At 49.3% G+C, this 13,535-nt stretch overlaps 1 protein-coding gene across 3 annotated transcripts in view; it reads right to left on the reverse strand.

The window, feature by feature from the left end:
• FBXO11 (F-box protein 11) overlaps window positions 1-8,833 on the reverse strand; it is a 107,467-nt gene extending 98,634 nt beyond the window's left edge. For all 3 annotated transcript variants that reach the window (XM_040351589.1, XM_040351590.1, XM_040351588.1), the window contains exon 1: window positions 8,442-8,833. In XM_040351589.1, coding sequence (XP_040207523.1) covers window positions 8,442-8,532 — 91 coding nt within the window. In that variant the 5' untranslated portion in view covers window positions 8,533-8,833. The remainder of the gene's footprint in view (window positions 1-8,441) is intronic.
• Between the last annotated feature and the right edge of the window lie 4,702 nt (window positions 8,834-13,535).

Below are 13,535 nucleotides of genomic sequence, written 5' to 3' on the forward strand. Positions count from 1 at the left end.
TCCAGAATCTTCAGACGGCCCTCTGAATGTGATGGAAAAGGTCCCTTCACCCCACATGCACAGACCTGTGATTTTCTGTACCAGATCAACAGGATCACCACAAGAGCCTTATTCACACCAAAATGCTGTGTAGATTTCTGTTGTGTTAAAAGGCAGCATGTAAACACAACTGACAGCAAAGGAAAACATAAAATACATTATTGTACTTATTTTGACTCTTCCAGGAACATGTCCCTTCACAACTGATGACATTTAAACATTTGCCAAAGTGCATAACACAGCACACATGAAAATGCACAATTACAGTATAACTAAAGGCAAATCTTTTTGATTTATTTTTCTACATGGAGAGGTATTAGAACACCTGTCAGTGCCCCCATTATGGAGATTTACCCTCTCTATTCATTATCAGTGAAAATGAAAGTAAAAGCAAATCCCAAATATTGGGTTGCCGACAGAACAGTAAGGGGGGGGGGGGGGATTAATTCCAATGGGGACACTCGTTCTGGTGTCAAGGGAATCCTTCACTGTGCAGGGATTTCCTCTCATTTCCTGTTTTGACTTAGGAGACAGGAAGTGAAGGGAAATCTCCCCAATAAAACACAAATGGGAGAAATTAACCTTAGGGCTCTTTCACACGGAGCGGACCGTTTCCGGGTCCGCTCCGTGTGTCTCCGTCGGCTCAGCGGGGATCCCCGCTCAGCTGTCGGCGGATAGGGCGGTCCCCGCACACAGTGCAGGGACCGCCCTGTCTCAGCTCCGCTGTCCCCTATGGGGAACCTGATGCAGACGGACCGTCTGTCCGTCTGCATCAGTTCCGCTCCGCCGAACGGAAGAAAAAATAGGGTTTCTTCCGTTCGGAAAAGCGGATCCCGACTGACGCGGACGCTAGCGGATGCTCCATCCGCTAACGGACGCGTTCCCATAGGGATTCATTACAAGTCCGTTAACGGACTTGTAATGAACGGACAGACGGAGCGGACGTCTGAAAGGGGCCTTACAGCGGTTATAACCCTCCCTTACTCGAAAAATGTAAAGTTTTGCCTCTAGTTCTACTTTAAATGCACATCACCGCGCATGCATTGTGGCAAGTTTCTCTGTGAAAGGTTTCTAAGGCTGGCGTCAGAAGCTCAAAATTTTTTGCTAAGAAATGCATAATGTTATCAGTCACTCCTAAATCATGCGATTTGTCTCTCAGCATTTGAGATTCGGTAGCCTTTTGCAACAGCGGCAAAATGGCTCTCCTCAGTGATTTGTAGCCAAGTCATAGAGGTGAATGAAGAACGACTATTACCCTACAGTCACATGGGCGGCTAGGGGCAGCGGCAACTGAGAATCACACTGTCATGGGTGCTTAAATTGTGGCCCTCCAGATGTTGTGGAACTATAAGTCCCATCATTCTTCTGACTTTTGGGGGGCATGCTTGTAATTATCAGTGGCTTGCAATGCCTCATGGGACTTCTAGTTCCCAAACAGCTCGAGGGCCACAGGTTGATCACCCACGCTGTATGTGAACAGCAGCAGCTATCAGTTCTGTACTCTGCATAAACGAATGGCCGATACCATTTGCATTAAACCGCTTATCTGGTTTCATGAGCACAGAGCCTACGACTGACCCTGGATGCAGACGATGCACTTCCAGGCAAAGTCAGGTAGATGTACTAAGGCTGGAGCACTCAAAATCGCGTGCAGCCAAGCATGGTAGCCAATCAGCTTCTAACCTCAGCTAGTTCAATTAAAGGGGAGTTCCAGCCTTTTTAGGTTTATTAAAAATCAGCAGCTACAAAAAGTGTAGCTGCTGACTTATAATAAACAGACACTTACCTGCTCCACGGTCCAGCGATGCGGCCACCCTCCACTTCCCCCTCTGTGCCTCCATTCACTCTGTGGGCACCTGGCCGTGACAGCTTTCGGCTTCACGGCTGGGCACGCACTGCACTCCCTTAGTGGATAGGCGATCTCCTAGGACCTGTTATGTCCCAGGAGATCGCCTAGAGGGAGGGGCCGCCTAAGACGAGAGGAGTAGTCACTGAGGCGGTCCCTGGGCGGAAGGAGGAAGTGGGACAGGAAGTCCCACTTTTGGGTGGAACTCCGCTTTAAGCTTTGGCAATAAAACCTGTAAGCCTGATTTTGCACACTCCAGTTTTAGTAAATAAACCCCAGTGTTTGTTGAGTTTTTGGCTTCAGCTAATGAGCCAGTTTATAAGCGCCAATAACACCGAGTGTACATGTGAGCAGAGATGGCCATTAACTTGCACACACTATCCCCCTCTTCCAATCACCAATGTAAACGTGGACTCAGAATGTGTCTAGCCTGACATGCACTGGATGTGTCCAGACTGGTCAGAGATGATTTGGCCCTTCCTATGTGATGTAATAAATGTAAACAATATTAAGCCTTCTTGTATATTGACGTTTTTTGTTTATGGCGTCTGCAATCGTGTAAACACTGTTCCCTTCTAAATCTGCCTGTATATTTCCCTCAACACCAGACTGGTGTGTACTGGGAAATACACTGTATTAACCCAGCAATCTAGCTGTGCTCTATTATGTGCTCCTTATTAGGACCCCAGTAATCGGGTTCTGTGCTCTGTATTAGCCTGGTAATCAGGATGTGCTTTTCATTATATACCTGATAATCTGGGCTCTGTGCTCTTTATTATGTGTCGGGTAATCTGGGCTCTGTGCTCTTTATTATGTGTCGGGTAATCTGGGCTCTGTGCTCTTTATTATGTGTCGGGTAATCTGGGCTCTGTGCTCTTTATTTTGAACCCGGCAATCAGGGGTGTGTGATGATCCTGGAGATCAGGCTGTGATTTCTATTATATAGAGGGAGATCAGGGCTGTGTGCAGTCATTATGTTTTTTTTTTACTAAAGCTGGAGAGTACAAAATTTGTCACATTGTTTCATTAAAACCAATCCAGGTCTTAAGCTGGGTTCACACTACTACACTACTTTCATCCTACTTTGCTCTGCTACATTGGTCCTACATTTATCCTACATTGGTCCTACATCCATCCTACTTTCATGAACAGGATACTACTGAAGTAGGATCAATGTAGGACCAAAAGTAGTACAGGGAGCATTTTCAAAGTCGGACCGACTTGTGTAGGACCAGTTAAGACAGCTCTCATAGGGAAACATTGATTTTCACACGTCATGCTACATGAGGCTCCCAATGTAGGACCGTTTGTCGGACAAGTGTGAACCCAGCCTTATTGCCAAAGCTTAATTTAGGAAGCTGGTGTTAGAAGCTGATTGGCTATCATGCACAGCTGCACAAGTTTTATTAAATCAACCCCTTTGTGTCCAGTGATCAGGCTGTGCTTTGTATTAAGGCCTGTCATCAGCTTCCCCCCCGCCCCCAGTGATCGGAGCTTCTTGTTATGTACCTGGTGATCAGGGCTCTGTTTTATATACTTGGTAATCTGGGCTCCATTCTCTTTATTATGTACCTGGTAATCGGGGCTGTGTGTGATGATCAGGCTGCGATTTCAATTAATTAAAGAGGGAAATCGGGGGGCTGTCATCACATCCCTGGAGATCATGGCTCTGTGCTTTTTATTATGTGCCCAATAATCAGGACTCTGAGCTTCTTGTGTACCCCGAAATATGTGCTTTGTATGATGTACCCAGTGATCAAGGGTGTGTGTGATGATCCTGGTAATCATGCCGTGATTTCTCATATATAGAGGGAGATCAGGGCTGTGTGCTTCTCATTATGTGTCTGGTGATCAGGCTGTGCTCCGTATTATGAGGTGTCATGTCTTCAGAGATCAGGGCTCTTGGCTTTTTATTATGGGCCTAGTAATCAGGGCTCTGTGTTATGTACTAGGTATTCTGGGCTCTGCTCTCTTTATCATGTGTCCAGTAATAAGGGCTCTGTGCTTTGTATTGTGCATCTGTTAATTAGGGCTGTGATTTATATTAGAGGGTGATCAGGGCTGTGCTCAGTATTATGAGCGGTCATCATGTCCCTGTTAATCTGGGCTCTGTATTATGGGCCCAGTAATCAGGGCTCTGCGCTCCTCATTGTGTACATAATGATCTGTATCATGTACCCAGTGATGGGGGCTCTGTGCTTTTATATCATGCCCCCCCCCCCCGGTGATCGGGGCTCTGTGCTTTTATATCATGTCCCCCCCCCCCCCCCGTTGATCAGAGCTCTGTGCTTTTATATCATGTCCCCCCCAGTGATCGGGGCTCTGTGCTTTTATATCATGTCCCCCCCCCCCCCCCGTTGATCAGAGCTCTGTGCTTTTATATCATGTCCCCCCCCCCCCGTTGATCAGAGCTCTGTGCTTTTATATCATGTCCCCCCCGGTGATCGGGGCTCTGTGCTTTTATATCATGTCCCCCCCCCCGGTGATCGGGGCTCTGTGCTTTTATATCATGTCCCCCCCCCGGTGATCGGGGCTCTGTGCTTTTATATCATGTCCCCCCCCCCCCGGTGATCGGGGCTCTGTGCTTTTATATCATGTCCCCCCCCCCCCCGGTGATCGGGCTCTGTGCTTTTATATCATGTCCCCCCCCCCGGTGATCGGGCTCTGTGCTTTTATATCATGTCCCCCCCCCCCGGTGATCGGGGCTCTGTGCTTTTATATCATGCCCCCCCCCGGTGATCGGGGCTCTGTGCTTTTATATCATGTCCCCCCCCCCCCCGGTGATCGGGGCTCTGTGCTTTTATATCATGTCCCCCCCCCCCGGTGATCGGGGCTCTGTGCTTTTATATCATGTCCCCCCCCCCGGTGATCGGGGCTCTGTGCTTTTATATCATGTCCCCCCCCCGGTGATCGGGGCTCTGTGCTTTTATATCATGTCCCCCCCCGGTGATCGGGGCTCTGTGCTTTTATATCATGCCCCCCCCCCCCGGTGATCGGTGCTCTGTGCTTTTATATCATGTCCCCCCCCTGGTAATCGGGGCTCTGTGCTTTTATATCATGTCCCCCCCCCCGGTGATCGGGGCTCTGTGCTTTTATATCATGTCGTCCCCCCCGGTGATCGGGGCTCTGTGCTTAATACCAGTGGTCATCAACCCTGTCCTCAGGGACCACTAACAGGCCAGGTTTGCAGGATAACTGAAATACATCATAGGTGATATCATTTTCTGCTCAGTGATTACAGTATTCTAGTCTGCATCTCCCCCAAGGAAATACATAAAACCTGGCCTGTTAGTGGGCCCTGAGGACAGCGTTGATGACCACTGCTTTATATCATGTATCCGGTGATCGGGGCTCTGCGCATCACATCCCTGGTAATCGATTATCGGGTACATCATACCAATCACAATGGCTGTGTAATGTAATGCTCAGGCTGAGCTGTGCAAATTGTCCTCGGTAATCAGGGCTCTGCGTTATGTACTAGGTGATCTGTGCCCTTTATTATGTACCCGTGTAATCGGGTCTCTGTGCTACCGCGTTTCCCCGAAAATAAGCCCGGGTCTTATTAATTTTGGCAACAAAAAACACGGTAGGGCTTATTTTTGGGGTAGGTCTTGCCATGTAATGTGATGTCTTCTCTCCCCCCCCTTTCTTCCTGCCAGACAGGAATCCCCAGTGTAAACTGAGTTAAAATGCTGGTAAAATCCTATAATCGACTATACTACAGTATTATATAACGTACAATGTGTGTGTTTCGGTAATATAATTGGTTCCAAATACCTTCATTATAACGCTGCTCTGTGCTTCCGTGACCCTCCAGAGCTCTCTTCCCCGCAATTATGTTGCAGAAACACACATATTGTACATTATATACTAATGTAATAGAGTGGACTATAGGATTTTAAAAGTAAAGTCACACCAGACCTTTATTTTCTTTTTTTTAGGATTTTAAAAGTATTTTAAACTAGGGATTATTTTGGGGGTAGGGCTTATATTGCAGCCCTCCTGGAAAATAATGGTAGGTCTTATTTTCAGGGTAGGTCTTACTTTCGGGGAAACACAGTATGTACTAAGTAATCTGTGCTCTTTATTATGGGCCCAGTAATCAGGTTTTTTTGCTTTACATCATGTAATCAGGGCTCTTTGCTTTTTATTATGAGCCCAGTAATCAGGGCTTTGTGCTTTACATCATGTATCCCGGTATGTAGGGCTCTGTGTATCATGTCCCCAGTGATCTGTATGATGTACCCGATAATCACGGCTGTGTAATGCTCAGGCTGGGCATATTGTCCCCGGTAATCAGGGCTTTGTTTTATGGGCCAAGTAATCAGTGCTCCTCGTTATGTACCTGGTGATCTGTGCTTTGTATGATGTACCCATGTAATTGGGGCTCTGTGCCATGTACCAAGTAACCTGTGCTCTTTATTATGGGCGCGGTAATCAGGGGTCTGTGCTTTTTATCACGTATCCTTGTATGAAGGGCTGTATCACGTCCCTGGTAATCTGTGTTTTGTATGACGTACCCGATAATCATGGCTGTGTAATGTAATGCTCAGGCTGGGCTGTGTATATTGTCCCGGTAGTCGGGGCTTTGCGTTATGTACTAGGTGATCTGTGCTCTGCATTATGGGCCCAGTAATCAGGGCTCTGTATTATGTACCTGGTGATCTGTGCTTTGCATCACGTACCCGTGTAATCGGGGCTCTGTGTTATGTGCTAAGCCAGGGTTTCTCAACTCCAGTCCTCAAGGCGCCCCAACAGGTCATGTTTTCAGGCTTCCCATTATTTTGCATCAGTGATTTGATCAGTTTCACTGCCTTCGTAATTACCACAGCGGTTTCAACTGAGGGGAATGCTGAAAACATGACCTGTTGGGGCGCCTTGAGGACTGGAGTTAAGAAACACTGTACTAAGTAATCAGGGCTCTGTGCTTTTTACCATGTATCCCGGTATGTAGGGCTGTGTATATCATGTCCCCGGTAATCTGTGATTTGTATGATGTACCCCATAATCATAGCTGTGTAATGTAATGCTCAGGCTGGGCATATCGTCCCTGGTAATTAGGGCTCTGTGTTATGTACTAGGTGATCTGTGCTCTGCATTATGGGCCCAATAATCAGGGTTCTGTGCTCTTTATTATGTACCTGGTGATCTGTGCTTTGCATCATGTACTCGTGTAATCGGAGCTCTGTGTTATATACTAAGTAATCAGAGCTCTTTATTATGGGCCCAGTAATCAGGGCTCTGTGTATCATGTCCACGGTGATCTGTACGATGTACCTGATAATCATGGCTGTGTAATGTAATGCTCAGGCTGGGCTGTGTATATTGTCCCCTGTAATCAGGGCTCTGTGTTATGTACTAGGTGCTATGTATTATGGGCTCTGTGTTGTGTACTAGGTGATCTGTGCTCTGTACTATGGGCTCTGTGCTCTTTATTATGAGCCCGGTGATCTGTGCTTTGTATGCACTATGGTGCTTTTATATCAATGTCCCCGTGTAATCAGGGCTCTGGTTTGTAGCTGGTGATCTGTACGATGTCCCCAGTAATCAGGGCTCTGCGTATCATGTCCCCGGTGATCTGTATGATGTACCTGATAATCATGGCTGTGTAATGTAATGCTCAGGCTGTGTATATTGAGCCCAGTGATCTGTGCTCTTTATTATGGGCTCTGTGTTGTGTACTAGGTGATCTGTATTATGGGCTCTGTGCTCTTTATTATGAGCCCGGTGCTCTGTATTATGGGCTCTGTGCTCTTTATTATGAGCCCGGTGCTCTGTATTATGGGCTCTGTGCTCTTTATTATGAGCCCGGTGCTCTGTATTATGGGCTCTGTGCTCTTTATTATGAGCCCGGTGCTCTGTATTATGGGCTCTGTGCTCTTTATTATGTGCCCGGTGATCTGTATGATGTACCAGATAATAATGGCTGTGTAATGTAATGCTCAGGCTGGGCAGTGTATATTGTCCCCAGTAATCAGGGCTCTGCATTATGTACTAGGTGATCTGTGCTCTGTACTAGGTGATCTGTATTATGGGCTCTGTGCTCTTTATTATGAGCCCGGTGATCTGTATTATGGGCTCTGTGCTCTTTATTATGAGCCCGGTGATCTGTGCTTTGTATGATGTACCCAGAATTCAATGCGCTATGGTGCTTTATATCAACGTCCCCGTGTAATCCGGGCTCTGGTTTGTACCCGGTGATCCGTACGATGTCCCCGGTAATCAGGGCTCTGTGTATTGTAATGCTCAGGCCGGGCTGTGTATGTTGTCCCCGGAGCTCAGGCTCGCATTATGTACAGTGATGAGGCCGGGCTCTGTGCGGGGTGTCCCCCGGAGCTCAGGCCGGCCTGTGTAGGTCGCTGCCCCCCGGTAGGCCTCCCCCGGTCCCGGCTGTGTCCGGTCGGGCAGACAAAGCGCGGCCTGCGGCCTGTTCCCCATCCCCGAGCCGCGCAGTTTCCTGTCAGCGCCCCCGGAGGTGGGTGAGGGTATAGTCCGGCCTGGGAGTGTGTATGAATCCCCCTCCCTCCCCCCGCCTCCTCCTCCCCGCTTCTCTTACCCCGCTCCCCGGCGTTGTTTCTCTCCGGCTGCACCGGGCGCGGCCTCGACACTCGCCTGGGTCTTCTGTTGGCTGCTCTGACCGAGTTCATTTGCTGACTGAGGAGGGCCGGGCTGCTCGCAGAGCTCTGGGCTCGCCCTGGGTGTCGCGCTGAGGAGAGCGGGGCTGGTTATGAGGGAGAAGCTGAGTCACCGTCCACCCCTCCTCCACCTCCTGGCGGCTCCGCTGTCCGTCCCCGGTCCCAGGCCGCCTCCTCCGCTTGCTCTGCCTTTCCTTCTCCTCACAGGAGCCCCGATAAGATCCCCTCCCGTAAGCCCCGTCTGTCCGCGGCAGGAGGAGCCATTGACACCGCCAGAGACACAGGCACACAGCTGAGGGGGAGGAGGGGGGAAACAGACGCGTACTCACGAGCTGCTCCCGCCGCGGCCAATCACACGGCTCGACACGGCGCGCCGCTCACCAGCCGGCCAATCGCGGGCCGCGACACGGCAGGGCAGCCAATCGGCGGCGCCGACGCTCTGTTCCCCCTCACGTACAGCCGGACGGTGGCTGAGGGAAGATGGAGGCTGGGGTGGAGTTGGGTGACTGGCTTGTGTGGGAGATGAAAGGGACGAAGGGGGGACACGGAGGACCGAGGAGGGGGGAGACCCGGGGATGGGCTGTGGAGGGCGGCTGAGGGCAGGGGGTCGGCTCCTGGGTGAGGTAATGGCGGGCAGGGTGACGGGCTGACTGGTGACGCAGTGTGAGAGGACGTGACTGGGAGTGAGCGGTGACACCACACAGGAAGGAAGGAAGGGGGTCACCGGGGACTGAGCACTGACATGGGGGGACCCAACTATAGGGGGCCACACACTGTATAATCTTCATTATGGTGATTATAGAATTTCATTAAACCACTTAAATACTGCGCCGAAAGCCAGCTACAGCACGGCGTCCTACCGAGCGCCCTCTGTGGTCACCGTGTCCTTCAGAGACAACTGACCGCAGATCACCGTAAAGAGCTAATCACAGCAGCCCTTTACCAAGTGATCAGCTGTGTCCAATCACATGTAAACACAACTTGTCGGATATCTCGGCATTCCTTTCCTCATGCGCCGCCACAGCGCGAGGAGAGACGGTAACCAACAGGTCACTTGGAATCGCACGACTACAAAGCCGTATGTCGGTGCGACTTGGCTGACATCAGAGCGACTTCATACACAGATGTCTATCTAAGTCGCACCTGATATCGCCAGCAATAGTGCAGGGACTTCCTTTTCAAAACACTGCAGTGCCGCAAAGTTGGCGCTGTACCGAACAGTTCCATTGCGAACAGTAGGATACGACTAGTCATGTGATTTGGACCTGTCACATCGCAGGACAAGGTGCACCTGATTGAACAGGGGGGCTTACGCTGATCATCAGCACAGCTTCACCAGCACCCATCAGTGCAGCTTCATCAGCGCACATTAGTACCCTCTCACCAGCGCCCATCAGGGCAGCTTCATCAGCGCACATTAGTACCCTCTCACCAGCACCCATCAGGGCAGCTTCATCAGCGCACATTAGTACCCTCTCACCAGCGCCCATCAGGGCAGCTTCATCAGCGCACATTAGTACCCTCTCACCAGCAGTCATCAGTGCAGCTTCATCAGCGCACATTAGTATCCTCTCACCAGCACCCATCAGGGCAGCTTCATCAGCGCACATTAGTACCCTCTCACCAGCGCCCATCAGGGCAGCTTCATCAGCGCACATTAGTACCCTCTCACCAGCACCCATCAGGGCAGCTTCATCAGCGCACATTAGTACCCTCTCACCAGCAGTCATCAGTGCAGCTTCATCAGCGCACATTAGTATCCTCTCACCAGCACCCATCAGGGCAGCTTCATCAGCGCACATTAGTACCCTCTCACCAGCACCCATCAGGGCAGCTTCATCAGCGCACATTAGTACCCTCTCACCAGCGCCCATCAGGGCAACTTCATCAGCGCACATTAGTACCCTCTCACCAGCACCCATCAGTGCAGCTTCATCAGCGCACATTGGTACCCTTTCACCAGCACCCATCAGGGCAGCTTCATCAGCGCACATTAGTACCCTCTCACTAGCACCCATCAGTGCAGCTTCATCAGCGCACATTGGTACCCTTTCACCAGCACCCATCAGGGCAGCTTCATCAGCGCACATTAGTACCCTCTCACCAGCACCCATCAGGGCACATTAGTACCCTTTCACCAGCACACATCAGTGCAGCTTCATCAGTGCACATTAGTACCCTCTCACCAGCACCCATCAGTGCAGCTTCATCAGCGCACATTAGTACCCTCTCACCAGAACCCATCAGGGCAACTTCATCAGCGCACATTAGTACCCTCTCACCAGCACCCATCAGGGCAGCTTCATCAGCGCACATTAGTACTGTACCCTCTCGCCAGCACCCATCAGGGCAGCTTCATCAGCACACATTAGTACCCTCTCACCAGCACCCATTAGTGCAGCTTCATCAGCGCACATTAGTACCCTCTCACCAGCACCCATTAGTGCAGCTTCATCAGCGCACATTAGTACCCTCTCATCAGCGCACATTAGTACCCTCTCACCAGCGCACATCAGGGCAACTTCATCAGCGCACATTAGTACCCTCTCACCAGCGCCCATCAGGGCAACTTCATCAGCGCACATTAGTACCTTCTCACCAGCACCCATCAGTGCAGCTTCATCAGCGCACATTAGTACCCTCTCAACAGCGCCCATCAGGGCAGCTTCATAAGCGCACATTAGTACACTCTTATCAGTACACTCTCATCAGCACCCTTCAGTGCACATAAGTGCCCTCTCATCAGTATACTCCCATCAGTGCAGTCTCACCAGCGCCCATCAGTGCAGTTTTAATAGTGCAGCTTCATCAGCACACATCAGTGCAGTCTCATCAGCGCCCATCAGTGTAGTCTCATCGGCGGTTATCAGTGTAACCTCACCAGAGCACATCAGTGAAGGAGAAAAATTACTTATTTAATAATAGAAACTAAGAAAACCTTTTTTTTCCCTTACATTTTTGGTATTTTTTTTTTTTTTAGTTTGTTAAGGAAAATATATATCCCCAGTGATGACTAAATACCACCAATAGAAAACTCTACTTGTGTGATAAAAATAAGAATAAAACATTCATATAGGTACAGTGTTGCATGACCCCGCAATTGTCATTCAAAGTATGACAGAGCTGAAAATTGGGCAGGAAGGGGATGAAAACGTCCGGTGTTGAAGTGATAGTTCATCTTTACAGAAGAAAACGTTACTTTAGTTTACTAAACTTTACTAACAGCAGACCCCCTGTCCTGGTCCCCGCTGTCCTTGCCTCCGGAAGTGATGAACTGTCAGCACCCCGGCATTTGGTCCAGGCGTTTGAAATTTCCGCTTTTCTCTGTACAGCACTTCCAAGATGGACTAGATCAGTGGTTCTCAACCTTTTAGTGCAGTGACCCCTTGATACAATTTCCCAAGTTGTGGGGACCCCTAACATTAACATTTTCGTAGCTTGTGTTGTCGGCACCCAAGGCAAGAAAAGTAATTTGCGCCCCTAACCCATGGACATTTAGCGCTCCCTGAGTCCCCTCCACTCGAACAGTATTAAAACCTCATATGGTACATTTTAGGATGTATCACTCTTTCTCTTTGTTCTGCTTTCTTTACCTTTTATCTCTCGCTATCCTAATTTCTTGTTTTTTCCCCCGTCCCTCTCTCTAGCTGTCTTTCTTGTTTTTTGTCTTATTTTTTCTCTCCCTTTTTTCTTTCTTCTTCCCCCTCTTTTCCTCTCCCTTCCATGTATTCTCTATTTTTATTCCTTCTCTTACTCCTTGGTGGGGGGGAATGGGATGAGTGGTTGTGTGCTGGGGGGGGGAGTTATGATCAGCCAACTTAGGTGCTCTTGATTAACCACTTAAGGACCGCCTTCTGCACATATACGTCGACAGAATGGCACGGCTGGGCACATCCTGTACTAGTACCCAGTCGTGGGTCGCGGGCGCGCTCCGCGACCTGGTCCGAAGCTTCGGGTCCCGCGGACCCGATCGCTGCTGGAGTGCGGCGATCGGTCCCCGGAGCTGAAGAACGGGGAGAGCCGTATGTAAACACGGCTTCCCCGTGCTTCACTGTGGCGGCGTATCGATCGAGTGATCCCTTTTTATAGGGAGACTCGATCGATGACGTCAGACCTACAGCCACACCCCCCTACAGTTGTAAACACACACTAGGTGAACCCCAACTCCTTCAGCGCCCCCTGTGGTTAACTCCCAAACTGCAACTGTAATTTTCACAATAAACAATGCAATTTAAATGCATTTTTTGCTGTGAAAATGACAATGGTCCCAAAAATGTGTCAAAATTGTCCGAAGTGTCCGTCATAATGTCGCAGTCACGAAAAAGATCGCTGCCATTAGTAGTAAAAAAAATAATAATAAAACTATACCCTATTTTGTAAACGCTATAAATTTGGCGCAAACCAATCGATAAACGCTTATTGCGATTTTTTTACCAAAAATAGGTAGAATACGTATCGGCCTAAACTGAGGAAAAAAAAAAATTTATATATGTTTTTGGGAGATATTTATTATAGCAAAAAGTAAAAAATATTGCATTTTTTTCAAAACTGTCGCTCTATTTTTGTTTATAGCGCAAAAATAAAAACCGCAGAGGTGATCAAATACCACCAAAAGAAAGCTCTATTTGTGGGGAAAAAAGGACGCCAATTTTGTTTGGGAGCCACGTCGCACGACCGCGCAATTGTCTGTTAAAGCGACGCAGTGCCGAATTGTAAAAACCCCTTGGATCATTTAGCAGCATATTGGTCCGGTCCTTAAGTGGTTAAGGTCATCTGCTGATCTGAGAACTGTAGTGGGGACTTTTAATGGCAACTATATTCACAGGTAGTGTTACTCAATGTGTCTCGTAGCAGTGACACCTATGCTGAAATCAGGAGATAGGGTCTCCTCCAGCCCCTCCCACCTCACCAGTCAGCTGACCTTTAGCCTCTGCCCCCCAACCCATGCCGTGAACTGAATGGGTGGCTGTGGGCTCCAGGAACAGCCCAGCTGGGTGGTCACAGGCTCCAGAGAC

Source organism: Rana temporaria, chromosome 4, assembly GCF_905171775.1.
Source record: "Rana temporaria chromosome 4, aRanTem1.1, whole genome shotgun sequence".
NCBI classification, from domain to species: Eukaryota; Metazoa; Chordata; class Amphibia; order Anura; family Ranidae; genus Rana; species Rana temporaria.